General features: G+C 37.2%; 1 protein-coding gene across 2 annotated transcripts in view; it reads left to right on the forward strand.

Moving 5' to 3' along the window:
* ERC2 (ELKS/RAB6-interacting/CAST family member 2) overlaps positions 1 to 27,330 on the forward strand; it is a 439,008-nt gene that overhangs the window by 133,977 nt on the left and 277,701 nt on the right. For both annotated transcript variants that reach the window (XM_070933636.1, XM_070933637.1), the window contains exon 3: positions 16,939 to 17,013. In XM_070933636.1, coding sequence (XP_070789737.1) covers positions 16,939 to 17,013 — 75 coding nt within the window. The remainder of the gene's footprint in view (positions 1 to 16,938; positions 17,014 to 27,330) is intronic.

Here is a 27,330-nt window from a genome sequence, read left to right on the forward strand (position 1 = left end):
TGCCTCCCTCTCTATACAAGAATAATGGCATGTAAAACCATTCTTACAGGTCTTCTGTTCTGTTTAATTTGAAGCTAGAAAAAGGCCACGTAGATTGGATTTACACTTAAATGTTTTGCCTCTCAACAAGCAGGAAATCTCTATATATTTCTACTTAACCTTTATATTTATGATGCTGGGAGGAAGCATGGCATTGTCAGGCTTCCATAAATTATCTAAAGATGTGTGGTAAACAAAACTGTGTATTTTTGTCCTTTATTAATGGATCTCAACGCAATGTTAGTAATAATATCTATTGGAAAGGTTGTAAAACTTTTGCCAATCAAGATGGTCTCTATTGAGCTAAATGGACTATTTATTTGAATCACTGAATGTCCTAAAACTTGGTATTAAAGTCCTCTTTTGGCTATTGCTAACTTTGTAATAAGTTAGACCATGCCAACAGGTCAAAGTGAATGTCAGTATTTAAGGATCTCTTTTAAAAAACATGTTTACTTAAAATTTGTCACAGTGGAAATATTGGTTTAAGATTTGTGATAAAAGCTTTTAATGTTAGTTGCAACCATCCTGACACTTTAATGATATGAGCTATAGTACTCAGAGTAATGGAAATTTGACCTTGTTTAAAACCATTATGTACTAGATTGATTGAACATTTTGCTTACAAGAGCATCCATTTATTCTATGCTGTCTAGATCTGATAAAGCTAATCACACATATTACATTTCCACAAATCTTTTTACTGTAGTGCCAAATATTTTGAATTGTAGGAAGTTGGAAGGCTTCTAGGGATTTTTAAATAAGGGAGAAAGGACAATAACATTCATTTATTTCAATAGCAAATGTCACATGTAACAATAGATGATTAATATAACAATATTACTTAATGTGTTCGATGTAACAGTGTATGAAAAATTATGATAGGTATTGTTCATCTACATTTGAATTTCAGTGTGTGAGATTTGAGGTGAAGGAAATGTCTCTAGAAGACTCATATTTATGGTATTTTGGAGTAAAATTCTATTTTAGTTATGTGGCTATTATTTCCAGGCTTAGTAAAAAGACAAAAATAAACACTTTAAGTACCATATGGATATATCTTCACATTGGCATGTTAGCTGCAAAAGGTTTAAGAATATAAGGTATGCATTGATGCTTGTAAGATATAACTTTGATGGGGTTTAAAGTAAAGGCTAGAATATTTATGCTCAACTTCTGATGACTTCATGAACTTTCCATATAGATTTCTGAGTTTTATTTTCCCAGAAAACCAGATAAAGTGGTAACTTGAAAAAATAAAGCTGATTGATTATTATTATTGATCGTGTACTAATGTAAATGCCCTGGTGGGACAGTTCAAGTCAATATATGATACTACACTGAAATATTTTACTCTTTTTTGTAATATTTTTTTCAAATATAAGTATTATTTAAAATATTTGCTCCTTGAACATTTACCCCTATATAATTGCAAAAGAAGTTGTAATCCACTTTTGTATGGTGAAACATGAGGTTTGGTAAATATATATACATTACCCACCTATAGACAATAGGTGAAGAGAAGTAAGGGTACACTTGAGAAGTAAGGCCACCACCAAATGGAATATAGATTTTGTTCAACTAAAAATATACTATACTTGGAGCAATCCTATCAATTAAATTTTGAAAAGTTAAGGGAGGTGAGAAAAAATAGATAACAATAGCCTTTCCAGAATAAACATGTCTCAGAAAGACTCAGAAGAATGAAGTTTTAAATAATCACTTTTATTTGAGCCATTATTTATTTTGTGAACCAGGAACAATGTATTTAGAACTTAATTTGTGTTAGGATTTGATAGGCATCAATGACAAAAATGAGATCTAGAATATGTAAAGAATAGGTAATAATATTCAACACAGGTATAGGCCTTAGGAACAACAGAGAACTTTCCTTCAAATGGAGAATATGAAAAGATATAAACTGATGCCAAGGTCTGTTTCTGTTTGGATAGCTTTGACTTCTGGAAAATAACACTGGTTCCTGATTTATAAACACATCCCGACAGCCATACATGTACCTGTTGCTTTTAATACTGAGCGCTTAATCAGAAACAAGCTCTGTGTGCAGCAGGTTTTATTTCCTAGTGATTGTGAATAGGATTGTGACTATAATATACCATTTATTTCTCGAAAAATCAAATGTATTTACAATATAAAATATTTATGGACTGAGTGGCTACTCCAGATTTCACATACTAGCAAAATAATGCTTAGGGTCATTCAATACAAATTACAACCTTACATGGGCAAAGCGATGCCAGATGTTCAAGATGGATTTTGAAAAATCTGAGGAACACAAGACATTAGTGTTGATGTCTACTGTATAATTGAAAAAGTCAGAGAATACCAAAAAGAAATCAACATGTCCTTCATTAATTATAGAAACACCTTTAATTGTATAGATCACTATGAAAAGTGCTCTGAAAAAATTGGAATCTCAGATCAGATGGCTTCTGACCAGCAATGTCAATGGAGAAGCCAGCAGGAAGTTGCAAGTTGAGGTCATGTGACATTGCACTTACTGACCATAGATAATTCACTTCATGAGCACAGCCTTAACTGACTTTGCAGGTTATGACTATGTCACTTAGTGATGGAATTGTAGGTCCCAGTTGGGGTTGGGAGGATTAGCTGTATGTAATAATGACAGATACAGATCCTTCCGTAGAGTTTATGCTTTTTAAGATCATTGTTAGCAGTACTTCTCCTTCTTGTTAAGCCTACATATCCTATCTCATGTGGTATAAATCAAGAAGACAAAGATTGCCACCAATCTTGTCATTATGTCACCATTATTTGATGAATGGTGCTGTGGGTGTGTCTAAATAAACAAATAAACAAATTTAGTGATAGGCAGACTCCAGTAGCTCAGTAGTGTTCTGCTATTTTCTATGTATGTCTTTTATTTAAACAATTGGGCTGCTGTGCATAAACTGAAAATATGTTCCTTAAGAAATCATTGCCAGCTGCTGGCAAGCAGTCAAAGGAATATAGTGAAGGAATAGTTGAATTCAATAACAAGCCTGGGTACAATTAAATGCATGTCAGGTGCTGAAGAGGGTATAAAGTTGGCAAGAAAAAAGAACATGATTATGTACTCTATTTTGGGTGTATTTTTGTGTGCACTGATTAATTTCAGTGGTTTATACTGTAGTTCTGCTTTACCTGCATTATTCCATTGTGCTCTGGTTCAACACATAAAATCTATTGTATTTGAGCCTGGTGCTTTGTTGCCTGGAATCCATGCATCTTTTCCATTGGGAAAGCAGTTGAAATAACCACTTATTTAGCCGTCTCTGCACATATGTAATTAGAACCAATAATTAAAAGGACAGTAGGACTCATTGCTAAGTAGATCAATTGCCTAAAGAGGCTAGAAAACACTATCCTAGGAAAATCACCTCTTTTAGGATACAATAGGTCAATTTGCTGTGGCCAACTTACCATGGCCAATTTGCTGTGGCCAACTCACTGCAACCAACTTGCCGTGGGACAACTTGCCATGGCCAACTTATTGCAGGACAGTTCACCATGGGACAATTCAACAAATACAAAAGTTAAATTAATTTCAATGAAATGGTGGCAATAATAATAAAGTCAATCCAGAAATACAAGAGTTACAATAATTTCGATGAAAACATGATCACCAATAATAAAAGTTGCTAAATGAAATGACTAATACAGCATTGAATTGTCCTACGATGAGTTGTCCTGTGGTGAGGTGGCCATGGAGAATTCTCCTGTGGTGAGTTGATTGCAGTGACTTGGTGGTGGTGAGTTGGCCACAGTGAGTTGTGCTAACCCTTTTAGGAAGCTAGATGTGGATGTAGCTGAAAACTTTTTGTTCCAAAATGCCAGCAATAACAGACCAGCTCTATGTACCATTTTTCTTTTTATTTGTGAGTCACTATGATTAGTTCTTACCTAGAACTGCTGTATATCTGATTCTTAGCAGGTGTGGATAGTAAGATGACCCCCGTGGAGTTATGCCTGATCTGTTCATTATTTAGGCAACAGGGGCTGAAACAATTTTTGTTGTTGTTAGTTGCAAAGTTGTATCTGACCCATTGCGACCCCATGGACAATGTTCCTCCAGGCCTTCCTGTCCTCTACCATCCTCTGGAGTCCATTTAAGCTCACGCCTACTGCTTCAGTGACTCCATCCAGCCACCTCATTCTCTGTCGTCCCCTTTTGCCTTCAATCTTTCCCAGCATTAGGCTCTTCTCCAGTGAGTCCTTCCTTCTCATTAGGTGGCCAAAGTATTTGAATTTCATCTTCAGGATCTGGCCTTCTAAAGAGCAGTCAGGGTTGATCTTAAACAAATTTTAAACAAATTAAAATTAAACAATTTTAAGCCTTGAGAAACAATACAATATTCAGAAGCAGTTCAGGCAAACCCTTCTTTGAGTCACTGGAGTAAAAAAACAGGGGATGGGAAAGGAAGTACAACACAGTTCAATCAGCAAGGTTCTGTTGTTATAGCCAATCTCAGTAAAAATAGTGTTAGCCTTATGTGGAGCTAATGGTCTACATAGTGAGGCTTACAGTAGCTCTGCAGCTCTGTGATCAAAGTTTTTAGTGTGCTCCATATTTAAAAGTTAAGATTTTTGTGATGTACAGTTTTACCTTTTCTGCAGAATAACAGGAGCTGACAAAGCCTATCATTTCCCTTTTACAGTCTCATGAATATTAATTGAAGTTGGCTTTTGGGAAGAAAAAAATCTCTAGGTTTTCACATTTTAGGTACTATTTTTGTTGAGATGAGTCATGTACAGAAGACTTCAAGAATAAAAAGGCGGCAATAATTGAACATCACATACCAACCAAGTAGATAAAGCAAAATGCCATTAATTCAATTTTGCCTTTTCAGTTTGATCGAACAAAAGGAGTTGTCTTCATTTGTGCTTCCTTTCCTGAACTTTGTTGAGGTTGTGCTATTGCCCAGAATTGAAGCTTGTACCTTTAAGCTTATTCAATGAGCCTTCAGAAGAGCTGCTTTGCTGTAACAATTCAATGGTGTTCTCTGCAAATAAGAATACGCCTATTCAATTTCATAAAATATCTGCACTTAAAAAAAAATTCATATAAAATTAGAGATCTACTAGGTCCGTGATGGCGAACCTATGGCACGCGTACCAGAGATGGCACACAGAGCCCTCTATGTGGGCACACTCGCCGTTGCCAGCTGTTCTTCTGGTTGCCGGTGTGGCAGCCAGCTGGTCTTTGCAGGTGCCAGAGTGCTGGAAAATGGCCAAAAACCAGGTCATTTTGGGGCCGTTTTCTGGGCCATTTTCAGGCCATTTTTGGACCATTTTCTGGGCTGTGTTTGGGCTGTTTTCAGGATGCTTTTCATGCCATTTTCTGGCCTGTTTTTGGCCTGAAAACAGCCCCAAAATGCCCCCCAAACAGCTTGAAAAAGACCTGAAAATGCCCCCCCCATGGCCAAAATAGGTCAATTTAGGGCCATTTTCAGGCTGTTTTGGCCTGAAAATGGCCCCAAAATGGCCACAAAACACGCACCGACCAGCTGGTCTTTGGGTTTCCGGTGCTCTGGTGCGCGCACACATACACATGCACGCACATTCCAGTTTGGGCACTCAGTGCCAAAAAGGTTCACCATCACTGTACTAGGTTATATCAGCTGTACTATGTATACCAGACCAAAAAACTAGCTCCACGGGTATTTTAAAACTGCTTTATTACATTGGCTATAGTACCGTAATAGAATCTTACAAGTCTGATAGTAGTTTACTTCTCCTTTCCCTTCACTCACCTGTGAAACTAAGGAGATATCTATCTGAGCTCTTTCCTACTCCCTTCAGATTGTTTGAATTGTGTTTTTTGTCTTGCTGCTGTAGGAACAAGTTTAGCTTATATCTATCAAGGTCATCTTCATTCCTGTCTACAGGTTGATACTAAAATATTAGCAAGACACTAAGTATGTTTTGGAATTGGGGAAAAGTCATAATTCCCCTGCCTTGGTCACACCAGTTTCTGGAAGCTGGACTTGGTGGTCTCACTTGGGTTCCATGGAAAACTTAGGGCTGTTGCTGAAGGTTTGGTTTACAATCCAGTTGAAGCATTTTTTATTTATGTTATTTTTAAAATTGATTTATAATAATAACTTTATTGTCATTGTACGTATATACACAGTATACCCATACAACCAAATTCACTTAACACCCAAAGACCAGGTCTAACACACATAACAATCCCCAAACACATCCCCGCCCACTACAAATTCCCCGCCCCTAAACCACCCAAACATCCACACAACAGACCAAGTAATGCTGTCCAACAGCTCACTGATGCCCTTTAATCCATTGTTGAATGCAATTATAGCTCTGGGATGAAAACTATTCAGAAAACATATGGTCTGTGTTTTAATTGTTCTGTATCTTCTGCCAGAAGGCAACAGTCCAAAAAGATTGTAAGCAGGATTGGAAGAGGCTCTGAGAATGTTATCCAACTTCCTCAAACAGTGAGATTCGAAGATGTCATCCAGGGCTGGTAGTTTGAGCTCCCATACCATGCAAGAATGCCGTATGTCAGGACACTCTCAATGGTGCTGCGATAGTAGGACAGAAGTAGATGCTGAGATAGATTTATCTTCCTGAGCATTCTCAGGAAGTACAGCCTCTTCTGTGCCTGTTAACTTTCTAGTCCATGAGAGGTCCTTTGAGATATAAATGCCCAGAAATTTGAAGCTACCAACCCTCTCCACCTCCTCACCATTTATGTACAATGGTAAATGTACATCTCTCTTCCTCCTGAAGTCAATTATAAGTTCTTTTGTTTTTTTTTGGTGTTAAGTGTTAAGTGTAAGATTATTTTCTTTACACTATAATGTCAGCCCTTGTACTTCCTTTCTATAAGCAGACTCATTGTTCTTATTAATGAGCCCCACCACTGTCGTATCACCCACAAATTTAATAACTGTGTTGGTATTATTCAATGGGGTGCAGTCATGTGTATACAAGAAATTGTGTGCTTAGCACACAAACCTAGGGGGCTCTTGTGCTTAGTATCAGAGTAGAGGAATGGTAAGATCCCATCCTTACTGACTGTGGCCTATCTGTCAGAAAATCCTTTATCCACAAACAAATCCTCTAATTTATACCCAAATTGAACATTTTAAGAAACAACCTGTTGGGTAGAATGGTATTGAAGGCAGAGCTAAAATCCACAAATAACAGCCTCATATATGTTCCCTGTTGTTCCAAATGATTCAATACAGTATGGACAACAATAGACATAGCATCGTCAGTTGATCTATTACTCCTATATGCGAATTGGCATGGGTCCAAAGTAGATGGAAGACTAGCCTTAATATAGTTCAACACCAGCCTCTCAAAAAATTTCATGACAACAGATGTTAAAGCTAATGGTCTATAATCATTAAGGGATACCACTACTGTCTGCTTAGGGACTGGCACTATAATAGATGTCTTCAGGCAGGTAGGGATAGAGCAGGGAGGGCAGGGTAGGACGCGACAGGGATAGATTGAACACTCCAGCTAGCTCTACAGTGCAGTCCCTAACAACTCGTCCCATGATTCCATCAGGCCCAGCTGCCTTCCGGATATTAACATTCTGGAAAGCGTGTCTCACATCAGAGATCTGCAGTAGAAGTGGTTGTCTATTGATGGTACATGTTAATGGTGTACTATCAGTGGTAAATGCTGGAGTGATGGTCGTTGTCTCACACGTTAGATATGTTGTCTCACCTTTATTATTTTTATAAACAGCTCAAGTTGGTGAACATACTTAATACTCTTTCCTCTTCCATTTTTTCCCAAAGCAACAACCCTGTAAGATCTTAGTTGCCTGAGAGAGATTGACTGACCCAAAGTCATCCAGCTGGCTCCAAATGTAACACTAGGTGATAGCGATAGCCAGGGGAGCTTTTGCATAGCTCTGTGTGGTGTGCCAATTTCATTCTTATCTGGACTGGGAGGCACTGCATATCACATCAGTATTTCTGCATTCTTCTGTTCATAGGCATAAATCTGGATCAGAGTTAGAGGAGAGAGTGGCTCATGGGAGTCTGATCCTTCTCAATCTCTTTGCTTGGATTGGCTTTGTAAGGTCAGTCTTTTCCAAGACCTTCCTTGGTTTCTCTTCCTCTGCCAAGCACGAATCATTCACACATCATAAGGCTACACTGTTGACAGACTTTTTTTGTCTTGTAGAACCAGAAAATTCAGCCCAGGAATGGTACTGTTATTTCCTTATCAAATCGTTCTTTTAAAAAGTAAAAAAGGATGTTGAAATGAAACCACAGTGATTCTCAATAGGATCTAAATAACTGGTGTAATGAAGAGAGGCATTTAAAAATATTTTTCAGGACTTCAGACGTATTATAAAAAAAATCCCCATCACTGGTTGTAGTTATATTTAAACCTGATTCATTAATTCAATACCAGAGGGGACATAGTAAAACATTTTTTTCCTATTCAGAGTGAAGAAACATACAGTATCAAACAACTCAAGACCCAATTTTTCAGAAGAAGAAGAATTTAAATATTTGTGATGTTTCTGACCCAATTTGCAATCATCTCTCTTGTTTTGAAGGCCTTCTCAAAGCAATTGCCTTAAGATGGTTTATGAGGCAACAACATGGAGAACCACATGGCTTTGAATAGAGTGAAGTGGCTTTACCAGAGGGCTTGGCCTAATTTGTTGTCTGTTCTGACCCACCATTTCTTAGTAGAGTTGACATATGTCACATACCTATAGAATCTCTTCCTGGCATCATCTCTCTCTTTCAGTAAAGGCTTTCATGAAAAACTAAGACAAGATGGCCTTGGATTGTGGTGCCTATAATCAAATATATCCCAGAAGCACTAGCTTGCTTATTTCTGCTTTGAAAGATAGGCTATGATCATTTTTCTCGAATCTTCTCTTGTTTTTTTGCATCTGACTCAGATGCAACTTTCTTCCCAGCTGTCTGTGGGTTGGCACTGATCTACAGCCAAAATTTTGTTTGCTTTTATCTAAGACATGTCTGGGACAATGTGGCATTTCTGTAATTATAATTAGAATTATATCAGCAGAATGTATATCTTTCCCCCCATTTTAAGGAGTACTTTTGAATGAATGCATATCTCTATAGGCTCATAATTTATACTATAATTAATAAATCTAATTGTTGACATCCATTGCTTGTTATCCTGCCTACAGGTGCTTTGGAGAAATATTTGCCTTGAGTTTTAAAAATCGCTTCATATTTTCCCAAAAGTATCATTTAATATATTTTACTGGGCTTAGCAAAGCTATCTATACTGTGATGATGCTAAAATACTACATTTAATATTTACAATAGGAACATGCAATGCTTTAGATTTGATTTCCAAAGTTGCTTCAAAATTCTTAATCCTGGGAAAATGCATAGTTGGTTTAAAGAGCTACAAATGGATACTATGTCATGTGCTCCAAAGCACTTTTTGGAGATTGAATCTAAAATATTGCATAGCCCTAATTTATGTTCTGATCTGATCCGCCCTAATTTATAATTCTGACCAGCTGGAAATATCTATTGAGCAGCGTACTTAAATATAAACAAGGTATGGAAAGTATGAACGTGGCTTGTGGAAATCTTTCCAATCCTTTTATCCAGTAGTCCTATGTTTGAATAGATGTATGAATTGGAAAGTATGGGGTCAGATGATCAAGAGTAAAGTGGTCTTGGACTGGAGTGGACATCAACAATTCAAGCTAATGCTTGACTTCTGAAGCAGGGATGACAAACCAAAGATATCTCTGCAAAAGTGTAGCTGAAAACCCCAATGTAGCTGAATCTCTCAGGATAGAGAAGACGAGATTGCCAACATATGCTCCGGATGGCTGCTTCCAATAAGGAGATCACAGGACATTGGTTTTCTGTGGGTTTGAGCTCTGGCAGACAATAGGATTAGTCATCTCTCTTGCAACTGTGACAGAAACTTTTAAAAGACTCTAAATTCACAAATGTCATTTTCTAATAACTTTTAAAAATTGCTCATCAGCTACTTCCAAACTATTAGAGACCTTTAGAATGACAAGTTTGAAAATGCCAGGTAGAGCACTCTTTAATCCTGAATGAAAGAAAATGTTAATCATAAATTTAAGAAGTCAAAGAATCTGAAATAAATAGCAAAATGCTAAGTAAGATTTTGATCTTAGAAAGTTATAAACAAAGTATGCATCCATATATATTGGCATATCAAAACTTTTATGATTAGATTTCGGAATTAAATATAAAGTACAAACTTTATGAGATTCAGATCCTGTTTTGGTTTTTATAAGACATAACATAGATAAATAATTTCATAATTTCAAAAACTAGACACTAGAGGTGACCCAAGATTTTAGGTAGATGAAAGATATACATAATTGCAAGATGGTGCAAGAATAAAAGTACCGAAGAAGACTTTTGAAGAATGGAATAAAAATATAGTAGTCACAATATCAACAATGTAAGTGAGGATGTCTGCTTCTATGGATAGACTATGTCCAAGAGATATTATTGAAGAGATGTAGAATGTAGAAGAAATTTTATTTGACAAGACAGAGATGGTATTGAAAGTGAAAATGATTTAGAAATGATTGTGTTTCCCTGGATCTCCAAAAGAAATTTCCTTTTAAAATTTAAAAAGGAAATAAAATGACAAACCAAGAGAGTGAACTGTATAATTTTTACCACTGGATTTACAAAAGAGGGTTGTTAAAGTCTCGCTATATTTGAACAAACTAAATATTAAGACTGTTAGAAGTAAAAGAAGGGAATATAAAGTCAATTTATTTGATCAAGGTGAAAATAAAATGTTATTATTTCTAGCTAGCCTTTATGATCTTTCTGATGACACCAGGACTGAAAAGATGAAGCCTTATGAATTTGTTTATAGATAAAAGATGAGATATGGAATGAAGAGATACATGTCTGTAATCTTAAGCAGGGTAAATAGATGCTATTTTTTATATTTGTTGTGACGAAGTTTGGAAGTCACTTCTTTTATATATTTCTTATCTCTTTATTATATTCTTACTTTTTTTCTCTTTTATGTTCTTTTTCCTTGCACTCCTTTCTTTTCTTTCTTTAGTTTGTATTAGATTTTACTACTATAACCAAACTTTTTGATAAAACAATTCAAATTGATACTCAAGTGCATTATGAGAATCCAAGGAAAATTGCATTCTCATGCACTGTGGCTACTTTGTCCCTTTCCCATGATGTAGGGTTAGGGTTAGGGTTAGGAATCGTCTTCTGAGGGATAATCAGATGACATGATTGTCCCCACAGCAGATATTCCTGTTCCTTTTTTTTTTTAATAACACAATCATTCTGAACAGGACCAAATCCAGCTACCTATAGCAATGAGAAATAACAGAAAAAGATCACAGTTTTCCTATTGCTTCTTCTTATGCAACCCTCTTGCTGTGTCTTTACCGTTTAAACCTCATTTCATCTGGAAGTGAATAATATTGATAAGAGAGAAAAGAGAACTCAGAATCTAGAGCAGTGATGGCTAAAGTTTTTGCCATCACGTGCCAGGAAGGGGGGGGGGTTCGCGCGTGTGTGTACCTACACCCATAATTCTATGCGCCCTGCCCTCGCGCATGTGCACGCAACCCCCTGATGCTCCCCTCACCCCTGGTACGTGATGGCACGGTAGGCCCATTTTTTGCTCTTCACAGCCTCCAGAGCCTTTCTAGGAATCTGGGGAGGGCGAAAATGGCCTCCCCCCCCGGAGGCCCTCCAGAAGCCAAAAATGGCCCATTTGCCAACTTCCGGTCCCACCAATTTCATCCTCCCCAGACTCCTAGAAAGGCTCTAGAGGCTGGGAAGAGAGAAAAATGGGCCTTCCTCACACCCTCTGAGGCCCCCCAGAGGCAGGAATCAGCCTGTTTCCCTACTTCTGGTGGGTCCAGAAGGCCCAAAAATCAGCTGGCTGGCACACACATGTGCGCCGGAGCTGAGCTTGCGTGCCCACCAATAAGGCTACACATGCCATCTGTGGCACATGTGTCATAGGTTCTCCATCATGGCTCTAGGGAAAAACATCAGATGGATTAGCAAGCAAAAAATAATATTGACTATGCTGTGTGTCTATATTCTTCACATTGCTTAATGATTCTAATCCAAAAATAATGAAAGCATTCCTGGAAAAAAAAATCAAGAAATCAAGTGTAGTCAGACTTGCATTAATTGTAAGAGGAATTGTGTGCCATGAACTGAAGACCTTGATGCTTACGAATATCAGCTTCTTTAGTTTAAATATTAATAGCAATGCATGAGGCAATGTCAATACAGATGTAGACATATTTATAACATAATCCCCCATGTAAATTCGTTACTCAAGTACCTGTACTGATGTTCTGGTCTTTATCAAAAGTCTTCAGATGTCAGCTTTGAGGTTTGAAATTCTAATTGTGCTAGATTCTCCATATGGATGGGTCCAAATCTGTTGATGGTCTAAGTGTACATCTATATCCATGTTGGTGAACCTATGGCATGCATGCTGGAAGTGGCATGCAGAGTCATCTCTCTGGGCATGCCAGCTGTTGCCTGTTGCTCTTCCGGTTTCCGGCGCGCAAGTGCACCGGCCAACTGGCCTTCACACAAGCATGCACGCCAGAAACCGGAATACCAAGTGACTGGCACACATGTACAGGTCAGAAACTGGAAGTTCAGCTTCCTGGTGCGTGCATGTGCCCTGGGAAACTGCTCTTACGATTTCTGGTGCTCCTGCATGTATGTGCTGGGGAGTTCCTCTTCCGGTTTCTGCTGCTCCTCCATGCGTGCGCTCCTGTTTCGGCACTTGATGCTGAAAAGGTTCACCAACACTGATCTACATGCTATCTTGCAATGTGAGACAATAAGGGGAGACTCTTAGACAAAATTTGCCTAACATATTTTCAAATGGGTCAGGATGCAACAAAACTTGTATGCATCTTATTTCAAGTAGGTACTCTTCCAAGATTGTACGATTGAAGGGGAAAAATGCCCCTCATTCTTCAATTACTTGAATATTCATTAAAATAAAGAGTGCAGGTTTTTCTTAAGGGCTCAGTTTGTAGCAGATGCATTGGAAAGGTTTGAAGGGACAGAGTAATAAACTGTAAATCATTTTCTGATCTTCTCCAGAATGCCACTGCCCGCTGCATTTTGCCAGAAGGAATAGGAAGGAAGCACTTTTAAGAAATTTGATTTATGTTGCAAACAGGAGAAATCTAATAAGGCACGGTTGCCTATTATGATAGAAATTTAGAAATGCTCATCTCTGGCAGCAAATATATCTTTGACAAAAGGGATGGAAGTTTGGGCTTTTTTCCAGGGGTGATGGATAAACACCCAGTTCATATGCCAAGTTCATTCTTCAATCCCCACTTTTTGGGATTGTTCAGTTTTAAAACTAACTTAATACCTGGCTAGATAGTTTTTTGGCCAGATATTCTCCTTTCCTATTCCAAAACTCTGATATAATAATAATAATAATAAAAGCAAATTATACATTTATGTTTAAATCCCATCAACTGAGACATTTCCCACTTTAAGAGTCATTTGGCTATTATTCTAAAATGTAGGAATTATCAAAATGGTGAGTCACTTGCATTCCTGGAATTTAAAATAATGTCTGGTTTGGTATTTGGATTTAGCAGAGTAAGACTATCATTTGGAGAATTATGCACTTTTAAACTCTACTAGTTTCAGTGGAAATGTAGATTTAAAAAAATTAATTCTACCATATTAATAGATGAAAAATATATGAAAGATGATAGATAGAAAGAGAGATAGACAGAGAGATAGAGATACACAGATAGAGATAAGAAAGAGAGGGAGGGAGGGAGGGAGAGAGAGAATGCACTTAGGCTTATATACCACCCCATAGTACTAGCACTTTACAGTTGTTTCTGAGTAGTTTACAATATATTAGATAGAGATACTGTAGATAGAAATAGCTAGCTAGCTAACTAGATAGTAATCTTATGTATGTTTACCCCAAAATATGTTCTGCTTTGTTTAATAGAATTTATAGCTTTGTAACTATATCCATGTAAAAAAAATGGAACCAAAGTACAAAGTAGGCATGAAGTTAAATCCATGTTTACATTTGTTTAGAAAAGTGAAGATTAAATTTAGTTATCTCATTAATTGAGATCACTTCTCCCCCTCTATTTTTAAAAGATATTTCTCTTTCCATTGATATGAAAATTGATCCCTGAGCCATTGGCTCTGAAAGGAGACCTTTCATGGCAACTTCACTTCCATAACTGCTTGTGGAAAAAAACAAAAAGTTAACAGCACAGCATAGAAAGAGTTAAATCCTGTCCTCCTGTACCTTGATGGGGTTATGATTTCTTCCACATACAGCTATTTGAAAGCCAACTTCCAACAGCATATGCATTTCTGCCTTTAATGACAGAATTTCTTTGAGACCCTGAAGCCTAGCTGATATGTATTTTTATCTTACATGAACTTTAGAGCTTCAAATAATAAAGAGAAAAGGGTAATTCAAAAATCATTTTAAACAGAGATTTTGGAATTGCATTGAATGCATTTAAAATACTTCAGAACAATAGGCAAACCATTAGGAATATGATATTGTAGAAGATACTAGTTGTTGCCATGGAGCTTAGTAATGAACCTGATCCTATGTGAAAAACAAGATGAGGGAGAATTTCACATGTTCAGCCCAAACAAAACTTTTCCTGATTAGAAAGACAGTCTAAGTGACTTTGTTTTCAAAACCAAACAAGACTTGCAGTGGTTGACCAATGACTCAGAAGATGCTGGCAATATGGGGGGAGGGGGGGTGGAAATAATAAAAGTATTTCCATCACCTCTGAATCTGCTGAAAGTAGATCAGTTTCTCAGTATTTTTGACAGGCCAGCCAGTTATCCCAACATTATTGTTTTTTTATAGTATGATTTTTATATTCCAAAGCAGTGTTGCTCAACCTAAGCAATTTTAAGATGTGTGGACTTCAACTCTTAGAATTCTAGTCAACGTGCTGGCTGGGTAGTTCTAGGAGTTGAAGTCCACACATTTTAAAGTTACAGAGAAACCCTGTTCCGAAGTCTTTTTTTTTTTTTTAAAAAAAGATCCTAATGATTAGAATAATGCTTCTGATCTGAGAACCATCCTCCTTCTTCATGTTAGTTAAGAAAAGATGGGCTTTTGCTGAAATGGTAGAAATTGCACTTTTAAAACTATTATTATTATATTGACTGTCACCATCTATAAGAAGTGTGATGGCTTAGAGGTTAAATATGCTTGTCAACTGGAAAGCTGACAGCCTGGGTTTGAGACCCGAGTGCTGCGTTACCAGGCAAACTCCCATTTTTGCCCCAGCTCCTGCGTACCTAACAGTTTGAAAGCATGCAAATGCAAGTAGGTAAATAGGTACCATTTCAGTGGGAATGTAAGAGCGTCTATACGCCTTGGTATATAGTCATGCTAGCCACATGACCCCAGAAATGTCTTCGGACAATGCTGGCTCCCTCAGCTAAAAAATGAAGATGAGTACCACCCCACAGAGTGGGAAACAACTGGTCAAAGGAAATTTTTATCTTTACTTTACCACTGTCTATAGATAATTTGTGTAATTTCTTGTCTTTCTTTCATCATTTCTTTGGCCTTATGCTTCTAACACAGGACTTTTAGTAAGGAAAAATATCCTATCAGCGTATGTGTGACAGTGAAACTCTTTAGCAGGATAGATGATGGGCTACCCTTCCCTATATGAATTCAACTGGACAACTGGACAAGCAGGAAGACTCAGCTCAGTTTGCATTGCCATGTCTAGTTCTATAATTCCATGACTGCTTGTCATGCATCATCACTGAAATTCATTTCATCTGACTGAATTTCACAATGTTATGTAGTAATAAAAGCCAATTTTCAATGTTTGAGGATGCTCTGTGGCTTTTGCTGCCAGTACAATAACTACCCCTCTGAGATGAGTTGCAGGATTCAGTGACATGGAGTGGGGGGGGGAGGGGATTTTAAAAATATTTATAATCAGTTGTTTAAGACAATTCGTACTACTGTTTATCATGAAAGGCAAGGAAAATAAATGTGATCGTGTAATTTCTATTTGATTCAATGAATTTGAAGATAAGAACTTCCCATAATATTTTTTTAAAATCCATTTGCTGTTTAATCTGCTATGTAGTACCGATATCTTGCATCATGTTTTAAACTATTTATCAAAACCCTACTTCTTAATGTACAAATGGTTGTTCTTGGAACGATTGGGACTAATGTGGAAGTAAATCTCCTAAGGAGTGAAATGCAAATTTTTATAAAACATCAGATTGTGAAAAAAAAAAAAAGATGAACCAACATACAAAACCTACATTAGACAGTTCTACATCAACTTACTATATAATTACTATTCTGGAAATGTCAAATCTGAATGCAATGTCTATAAATTACTTGGTTCCAGCATCAGAGAAAAACAATGCAGCGAAGTTGAGCAGAAATTTTAAATGGCATTTCTTTCTTTCTGTCTTTCCTTCTCTCTCTCTCTCCTCCACCCCCCACGTCTTTTCCTCTGTGTGTTTTAATTAGCAACATAATGTACTGCAATTGAAAGACTTATTATTCAATGCTTGGGCAGAGAGGTATCATAATCTCTCTTCGTCCAAATGCAACATGCTGCCTTTGTGACTGCTGACATTAATTATTGAGAAAGAGTTCCGAAATAGCACATGTGTTCGGAGCCTTTGCCTGTAACATAAGATAGAGATGCAAGAAGGATTTGCAGGCAGTGATGTACCTGTAGCATTTCGCCTTTTGTATGCCTGAACTGCTGTGAGATGTAAAAAAAAAAAAAGAAGAAGAAACCTGTTTTGTAGATCAAATCATGGAAAGATGAGTCGTCAAGCTTACTTTTATCGTGTCCCTCCACAGGAGTTGCACCGAAGGACACAACTTCAGCCTGAGCCAGCAAAGACAAAAGCTCTTCAAACAGTCATAGAGATGAAGGTATGGATGTTTTCCCATGTTTATTCCATGTAAGGCAATGACCCCGGTGAGTGCTTGTTGGATGGATCATGGAATTGTCCCTTGCTTTTATTGTATGGAATACATGGATTTATGCAATATGTGTGTATGTCATGTTGCAATCACACCATTTGTTTCCCAGAGAGCATCAATCAAATTTGTCAGATTCGAAAATGTCTCCTATACAATACATGTGACAAATACCTAAAATACTTGGCTGGGAGAAACAGGGTTTCATTAAAGAGATCTTTTTAACATTTTGCAGTCTTTCTTCAATAAATGCAATTTTCCCATTCTGCTTGATAGATGTATCTGTTTTGCTAAACAACTTGCTTTTGATACATTGTTAGAAAATATTTTGCAGATTTTTTAAAGGAAGGTAGCAGTTTTCTTTATATTAACCATCTCTTTAGACATTTTGAATGGTATCAAAGCAAGTAAATTATTCTCCATTCTATATTATGTTCACTTTTGTTGTCCTGAATATAGCCTATGCTATTTCATTACATCCATAAATTATGAAACAAGTTACCCTAAGTTTAGGTAAATGGATATTGAATAAGATAGCAACTTTCAGGTCTGATCACATGACAGTAAGTTATATGTTGATTTCAGTAATGATATCCTTTCCTACTTCTGTTAATCATCACAAAAGGGTTTGTGGTTGAATAGGTGCTATTGACATATGGGTCATGAAAATAATGGCCTGCATTATGATTTGCAGAACAGCAGTATATTGTTTCTTTTTTTAAAAAAATGATTTTCATTGAAGAATTTTATGCAACAGTAGTTTCTACAATAATAAAAGTGACACAATTTTAAGAAAAAGAGAAAAGAATAAAGAAAAATGATGACTCAAGAAAAGAAAAAGAGAGAAAAAGAAAATATAAATAAGAAGCTTTCAACCCTCTTTAAAGCAGTTAAAATAAATTTATCTCCTGTCCTCATTCTTTAAGATTATATCCTGATTCCATTCTTTCCATATTTTATGCTTTCTAGTCATAAAACCCATAAATCACCAGTTCAATTTTTCCATTTTCAGCAATAAAATTCCATAAAGGATTTTCAATTATTAATAATTGTTCTTGTTTACTTTTGCCTAGTCAAACAAGCCAATTTTGCCATTCCTGAAAATACTGTCAACTTTCCTCCATTGTAGTATGTCCAAATATTTCCAACTTTGTGAATATAATAATTTTGCTTCATTACGATTTATAAAAATAATATTTTCTATCCATAAATTCCAACAGCATTATTTTGTTTCAATGGTACCTTGGTACTCAACTGCTTTGAAACTCATCGAATTTGGTACTCAATGCATTTTGATGCAAAAATTTTGTCCCGGTATTCATTGTTTGTTTGGTATTCAATGCACAAGTTAGAACTTGTTGGTGTTGCTGCCTTGTGTCTCATTACACTTCTAATGGGAAAAGTCTGTTTGGTAGTTATCGTTTTTGGTTCACATCACACCTCCGGGAACCAATTAATGATGGGTAACAAGGTATTGAAAATCTGTTTCTGTTCTGTAACCCTATAATAAAATTAAAATAAAACTAATTTTAGCATTCATAACTTTGGTATCCGAGTTTGGTCTACCTCAAAGGACTGATATCGGATGAGGCTGCAGCTTTTCCTTGTTGCCACCACAGACTACTTAGGAGTAGAGTGGAATTTCCACTCTTTCTTCTCTCTAGTCTCTGCTTTATTTGCTATCTCCTCCTTTCTTTATTAGCAATCAGGCAAACAAATTCCTTCCCCCAAACACTAATACCTACTGCTTCAGTTACCACCTTTTGTCACCACCCACATGCACTTCCTCATGCATGTCTCAGTTGCTTTGTCCCATTTTCTCTTCACCTCTGGTTGGGGAAATTGACTCCTCCTCTTTGAGTTTGTCATATCTCAAAACACTTAGTTTCCTTGACATATGTAGTTTGATTGGCTCTCTGACTTACTTTACTCATTTCCCGTTCTTCTGATTTCCTTCTTATTTATAATTCCATTCCTATTTACATCTTTTATTTGTATTTTCCAGACTTTAGAATGACACTTTACAGGCTTGCTGTCCTCCCTATCCATTTCCTTTCTTCCTGCAATCCTGCAAGATTATCTCTAGTACTTCTTCCTCTTCTAGTCTGCTTACCCAGACATTTCTCCAGATTTTTCCATACTTGCCTGGACTGAATTTCCTCCCTGATGTTTATCTCATTGAGCCCATCCAGTTAGCTCAATGGGAAAATCACAAAAACACAGATAATCTTTATGAGAATCAGATCTCCCCTCTTTGATCCTGCTCCTCAGAGGATTTAAAGCCCCATTGTATAGCCCATGTTAACAATAAGAATAGAAGGGCCTGGTGGCTCAGCAGACTGATAGCATTGTGATTAATACCAGCTGTCTGCAATTAATGTAAATTCGAATCTCACCAGGCTCATTTCATTTCATTTTCATTTCATTTCATTTTATTAGATTTCTATACTGCCCTACTCCCGAAGGACTCAGGGCGGTGCACAGCCAAACAATAAAAACACATACAATACAAAATTTAAAAATAGAATAAAATCGAATTAAATAATTTTGGCCCCGACAAATTTAAAACCCCAAACTTTTAAAACCAATTTAAAATTGAATATATAAAATACTAAAAGATATTTAAAATTTTAAAAATCTTTTATAAAAGAGGGGGAAAATTAGGCCAGGCCGGCCAGGTGAAATAGTAAGGTCTTTAAGGCGCGGCAGAAGGTGCGCAGATCTGGGATCCTCCGTATCTCTGGGGGGGAGCTCGTTCCAGATAGTAGGTGCCCCCACAGAGAAGGCTCTCCCCCTGGGGGCCGCCAGTCGGCATTGTTTGGCTGACGGCACCCGGAGGAGCCCCTCTCTATGGGAGCGTACCGGCCGGTGGGAGGCTATTGGTGGTAGTAGGCGGTCCCGCAAGTACCCGGGTCCTAAGCCAGTCTCCGGAGAAGGGCAGCATATAAATCAAATTAAAAAAAAAAAAGAATGCTTAAATCAAAGCAAAACATTACTTACTAAGATCCTCAATGAAATGATATATAAATTCACAACTATAAGATAAGATCATATACAGTATGTAAAGGAGGGCATCTGATCCAGTTTCAGGAAGCATTTTCCTGCATTTTCAGAAAGCTAATTTTCAAGAACATAAATAGTCTTTAGAAAGGCTATTTCATCTGCCATATGTCTTCTAATACCTACCTACCTACCCACCCATCTACTTACCTATCAGCCATCTAAACCTAACATGAGCTAGGAGTATTAAGCTCATTCTGATTTCTAGTCATATTTCAAATGTTAGTAAATGAAAAGTTTAATATCTACACAAAATAACTGTATAGACTTTGCTCATATGCTCTTATCGATTTAGAAGTCACAGCTCAAGCCTGACACATTTTCAAACGATTTCCATTATTACAAACATGCCTGTTAGAATACCATTTGTGCAGGCAGAAAAAAACCCAAGTCTATAACTCACTGATAATCACTTTCAACCAGTGGTGAAATCCAATTTTTTTTACTACTGGTTCTGTGGGCATGGCTTGGTGGGTGTAGTGTGGCTTGGTGGGCGTGACTTGGTGGACGTGGCAGGGGAAGGATACTGCAAAATCTCCATTCCCACCCCACTCCAGGGGAAGGATACTGCAAAATCTCCATTCCCCCCCTCCTGGGGGAAGGATATTGCAAAATCTCCATTCCCACCCCACCCTGGGGCCAGCCAGAGGTGGTATTTGCCGGTTCTCCGAACTACTCAAAATTCCCACTACCGGTTCTCCGAACTGCTCAAAATTTCCACTACCAATTCTCCAGAACCTGTCAGAACCTGCTGGATTTCACCCCTGCTTTCAACACATACACCTTTGGAATTTCTGATGGATTTATAATTCACATTATTATAAACTTCTTGTTAGTATAATATGGGAACAAGTGGCTGAAATACTTAAAAGGGTAGCCTGAGATCACAGTGTTTGAAATATTAAAACACTTTCTTGGATGATACACACACACACACATACACACACATACACACATACACACACACAACTATAGGAAATGAGCACTTGTATGTTACATGCACATTTCTCTCTGAGAATATATATTTATACACATGCATTTACACAGGCTTTATTGCGATTCACAAGAATACAGATTAAACTGTGTAAGCATAAGCACCAAGAAGTACTTTCCGGCTGCTACTTTATTCCTAAATGGGAAAACTAAATTTCTACAACATAGTTAATAGTTCACTTGAACTATGTTCAATAGTTAGTTGAAGCCTGAGAAAGGGCACTGAATGTAAATTAACAAACAGATGCACATGCAACTGTTAGGAACAAAGAGTTCAAAAGCAAATGAGTAGAAAAATAGAAAATAAAATGGAAGGGAAAATCACTCCATAAACACAGGTAGTCCTCGACTTATGACCACAATTGAGCACAAAATTTCTGTTGTTAAGTGAGACATTTGTTAAATGAATTTTGTCCTGTTTTACGACATTTCTTGTCATAGTTGTTAAGTGATTCACTGCAGTTGTTAAATTAGTAACCCGGTTGTTAAGTAAATCTGGCTTTCCCATTGACTTTGCTCATTAGAAGGTCGCAAAAGATGATCGCATGATCCTGGGATATTGCAACCGTCAAAAATATGAATTCCTTGGCAAATTTCTGACTCTTGATCACATGATCATGGGGATGCTGCAAAAGTGGTAACTCTGAAAAACGGTCATAAGTCACTTTTTTCAGTGCCATTGTAACTTTGAAGGGTCACTAAATGAACTGTTGTAAGTCGAGGACTACCTGTTCCTGTGCTCGGCTTCCCTTTATCCCTGCTCCCATTTTTTTCTCTTCTGTACATGCTCATTAGACATACAATGCAATACGATCAGGTACACTCTTGTATAAAATAATTGGGGTAGCTCTACCTTTTCAGTGTTGATCTCGGATATCAACGCACATTCTGGCTGAAGAACCATCACTTCTAAATCCGTGACCGCATGCAAGCTATAGCAAAGTCTTAAACTTTACATTGTTACATTGATAACAATGTTGCATTATTATCAAACACTTCATTTTTATTTTGGTGCCTCTTTGAGGCCCAAGTAGAGAGGAGATAAGGTAAGGTAAGAATTGTATGCTATTTACACAGTCAGGGAAACTTTGCAGTCTCATTTTAAGAACTTATTATACACCTTTCTAATGGAGGTGCAATAAATAAAATAAATAGCGATATAAAATCTGAGTTTCATATTGCAAGACAGGAAGTAAGCATATCCAAAATTCTTAAGTGAATGAATTGTTTTGTGGTTTACCCCTTGCTTCTTGCAGACACAACCATCTTTATATATTGATCCTGCTGTGGCATTTCAGGTATGTTACAGCACTGCTGCTGAAATCTGAGTGTGTAGTGTGCACTGCATAGCTTTTCCTTTGTATTAGACTCTTCTATCTCTAGTTTTACATTAATTTCTAGATTGTCTCACAATTGCAATATGAACATATTTACTTAGAAGGGGAATTTGGAGTGGAAAATATATAATTTCACCTGATCAGGACAGCTGAATGTGGTGTGCATAAAATTTGGGGAACTGATGATACACTTGCCCTCTGTATGAAATGGCTCAAATACAATTAGAGTAAAACAAAATGTATGTGCCAATTAAAATATAGGGCAACTTATAAGAAATATGACTTTACAACTTGCCAAATACACAAAAATATATTATCTTAAGGTTTTCTTAAAACAACATGAATCTCCCAGCACCCACTAAACTTTCCTGAACTTTCACAATTTCCCCTAGCCCCTCGTTTCATCAAATGTGGACACCCATCACCATGTATGATTCCGACTAAATGTCAGTGGGAGTTTGCTCCAAGCTCCTCCTGTACAAAATTCACGAACTTTTACTTGGCCTATACTTGGCCTATACAAGCAGGGATTCACCTGACTTCTAAGAGAATATCTGCAGGTCCTGCTCTTGTCAACATGTTTAGCTTTACCTCATGACTTCTTAAATTAAATTGGTCTTTATCCGATATAATTTAATGTTATATACTTCAGCAAGTCTTCTGTGTAGGTTAGAATAAAAACTATTTTAAATCTTTACTGCTGAGGAAGCAACCTCTGTACTATGCACAACTTGCATTTCTACAAAATAAGAAGTCTTTCTGTGAGGGAAATAGGTGATTTCAAAATCTGACAAACAAAGAAACAAACAAACAAACAAATCCTGATGGGTATCTTAGCTTTCATGGACTTTTTATAAGAAGTTACTAGCAATGGTGTCCTTCTCGTGGATATAATATTTATATATATAAAAACAACACAAATATAATAATGGAATAATTGCAATTATATAATGACAATATACTTTTTGTATAGAAGATTTTTAGTTCATTAGACCTTCTAGAACACAGATAGACTGCAAATGGGCTTCATGTGAGATTTTCCTTTAGTGTCCATTTTGTGAATGCTTTGTGTGTTTTTGCTCTCTTACAATATCAAACTTCACTATCTAAAGCTTACAGTACTAAGTCTGTTTTTTCCTGAATGTTTTAAATCTTTATGCCTGTTTTAGGAACTTAAAAGAAAGCAGAGGCTTACAGCCATACTTTTTGAAGACCATTAGATTTAGAAGCAATGCTGTGGAAGATCCAGTGGTTAGGCTACATTTCTGCAACAATTAATGATCTCAAGATTGCTTCCTCATTTTTTTTATTACTTTATTTTCTCCCATTAAAAGCTTCTTGTAATTCAGAATTACACACAGAGCTACCCCAGAAAAATGTAAATAAGGTATTGCAGCACTATATCACTCATATTTCATGTTCTTTATACAAATAAAATATTACCTTAAAGATTATAGGTATTTTATTTGGCTGCTATCATCTATATTTATTATAAAGATTATATATTGATAAAAACAAAGAAAATAATAATCATAATAAACATAACATAACATACCAAACCAAACATAACTGTAGTTGAAAAGGAGAAAATGTAGTTAATTGATGTGGCAATACCAGGGGATAACAGACTAGAAAACAAAAAATTGGAAAAGATCACACAGTATCACAAAGATACAAAGATCTCAAAGTTTTAAAGCTGAACACTGAAATTAAAAAATTATGGCCTAAACCTTCCCACTGGTTATCAGCACATTGGGTGCCATACCAAAAAAATACTGGACAGCACTTGTGCATTGACACAATTTTCATTTGTCAGTTACAAAAGGCCACGCTGCTTGGGTTCACACACATGCTATGCAGATACATTATGAGGTCCTACGTTCTTGGAAGAATTTAATGCTTATGAAGGCCAAACCCAGCTAAAGAATTGACAACTGTGACTTCACATTGTTGTGAACGGAAAACAATAATAAAATTTCCATCTGTCAACTAGAAAAAACCACAGTGCTTGGCTCTGCAATTATATTATGCCAATACACTTGCACTTCCTGGGTTCCTGGGAAAACCTCAATGTGTCTGAAGGCCAACACCAGCTAAAGAATTGGCAGCCGTGATTTTACATTATTGTGTGTACAATAATAAAATAAAGCCCATCAGGCCACTTAGAACATCAGTTCAAATGGTTTGTATGGGAGAACTGTCTGTTGGCCTCATCGGATCAAGATATGGTTTTGAAATGGGTCCCAGAAGATGCTACCATGTATATTAATTAACTAATGTATTCAGTTTATTGCATCATTTAATTGAAATAACTCAAAGCAGCATACAATAGGTTAGAAAAATCACAATCTTCCTCCAATGTATTCATTAGTATGTTCAGCATGTTCCAGTAGAAAGTTCTGACCTAGGCTTCCTGAGACAGTAAAAAGCTTAGTCCCCAAACCCCTATTTTTATTTCAACAGTTGTGAATTCTGTTTATTCACAGCCCATCATGAATCACAAATAGAGTCCGACAGAAGTCTGCCACAGTCCTTCAGGGTAAGGCTGATAAGCACCCACCTTTATCTCCCTTGACACGCAGCCAAAGACCTAATTGGCAATTAGCTTTGCAAGGCCTCATGGAGCACAGAGTCAAAACGGAGCTTCAGAATTTAAATCGACCAGAATGAGCAAAGTTGCTTCCTGAAAAGGCTCATGTCCCTTTGCTCCACCTTTATGTCTTATGGGAGGGGCCAATCATCTCCAAGCCTTACTCCCGAGTTGCCCTTTTGTCTTAACTGTTCTTGCCTTCTGGCAGCGCTGCGCATGCACGCACTGGGAACAGGCTTCTCTTGTTCCTCTGCCTCGCTGATGTCAGACTCTGGAGGCTCCCGAGTCAGCACCTAACTCCCAGATGGCTGTCAAGTTTCATTGTGCTTGAAGTGCTGACAATGGCCCTGGCCCCATCTCTGCCTCTGCCTCTGACACAGACCCCTTCTCCGAGCCTTCCCCAGATTCCAGGACTGGCCCATGTTCCTCCCCAGCCTCCTCACTGTCCGACTCTGCTGCCAGCTCTGCCGGTTGCCGGTGGATCACAACATAGAAAGTACAATAACTCTGATAGAGTTATTCTATAGTTTTTGAGTGCCTCCAAAATAAATTTCTCTGAATAAATCAATGTCAATTTTAAATACTCTGAATCCTCAGCAGAATGCCTTTTCCTTTTGTTAAACAATGAGTTGGATTAAAAGTTGCACATGCAAAAATCTGCTTGCACATGAAATCTTCTTGCTGTGAATGTAACTGTAGAACTATGTGGAGCATCTGGAGTACCAGACAGGATGCATAGCTCTGTGACACAAATTGGGGTAAACTGGCTACTGCCTAAATAGAGGAAATGTAAAACTATATGGATACCAAATCTGAGATGATGAAAGAAATCTTATTTAAATAAAAAACTTTTATTTTTTTAAAAATCCTGGTTATATGTTAACTGATGCAAATACCATTTATAGTAAAACATTCTAAAGCCCTTTAAATGTAGAGGCTTCTAAGCAATTTGGACTGGATTTAAATGCAGAGACATTATGTACTTTCAGGGCCCAGTTAGCATAAGAAGAGTTAGTGTAATTTCCTATTCCTGGTTTGGCATCCTAACATCTAATGTCCTCCAGAAAGACTCTAGAAGATGCAGGTCTTGCAAGTGTGCTACAAAGAGGAGAGAAAGTTACAGTATATGATGCAGCACATCATTTTGGATTCTAAGAAAGCATTGAAGTGCGTAGAGCCCATAGAATGACTGTATGGAGAAGCATTTCCTTTTTTTAAATGAAGAAGTAGAGAACTAATGAAAATATATATTTTTTCAAAATAGCGTTATCTACTCCAATTCTGGGAAATGGCAAGGAAGAAATAATTTCTTCCAGCCCAGTGAAATAAAGTTGAATGGATTTTGTATTCAATTTCATCTGGAATTCCCAGATGATCCGGTATCCTAATACTATCTAGAGCTAACCCTACTAAGCCTCTGAGATCAGCCACTTCTGGAAAACCTTTGAAATAAAAATCTGACAGACACAAAGATATAGGAATTTTAGAAAAAGTTGAAACTACCACATTTTTATCAGTTGTTTCAGTATTCAGTATGTCCTGAACAGTATGTTCAGGAGCCACAGTGGTGCAGTGGTTAGAGTGCAGTACTGCAGGCTACTTCTGCTGCCTGTCTGCTGCCTGCAATTTGGCAGTTCGAATCTCACAAGGTCAAGGTTGACTCAGCCTTCTATCCTTCCGAGGTTGGTAAAATGAGGACCCAGATTGTTAGGGGCAATATGCTGACTCTGTAAACTGCTTAGAGAGGATTCTAAAACACTGTAAAGCAGTATATAAGTCTAAGTGCTATTGCTATGTTTAAAGAAATCTTCAAATGAATCTCAAATATAGTGTCAGCAGTTTTGGTTTTCATTTGATTCTTAACCTTTTCTTTCCTTGTGTCATTCTTAGAAATCTTGAATTCTACCTGTTATTTCTCATTGCTTTTCTTGATTTTGTACTCATGGCCAGAGAATTTGATCTGTCTAACCAAATCAGTGCAGCTTCCCTGCCAAATTGGATGGGGCAGAAAAACTATACAAGTAGTCCTCAACGTACGACCACAATCGAGCCCAAAATTTATATTGCTAAGTGAGAATTTTTTAAAGCGAGTTTTGCCCCAATTTATGACTTTTCTCACCACATTTGTTAAGTGACTGCAGTTCTTAAATTAGTAACACGGTTGTTAAATGAATCTGATTTTGCTTGTCAGAAGGTTGCAAAAGAGGATCACGTGACTCTGGGACACTGCAACCATCATAAATGTGAGTCGATGGTCAAGCATCCGAATGTAAATCATGTGACCATGGG

The sequence above is a fragment of the Pituophis catenifer genome, unplaced genomic scaffold (assembly GCF_029215685.1).
Source record: "Pituophis catenifer annectens isolate HBS135680 unplaced genomic scaffold, rPitCat1.0.hap2 SCAF_2, whole genome shotgun sequence".
In the NCBI taxonomy this organism is placed as follows: domain Eukaryota; kingdom Metazoa; phylum Chordata; class Lepidosauria; order Squamata; family Colubridae; genus Pituophis; species Pituophis catenifer.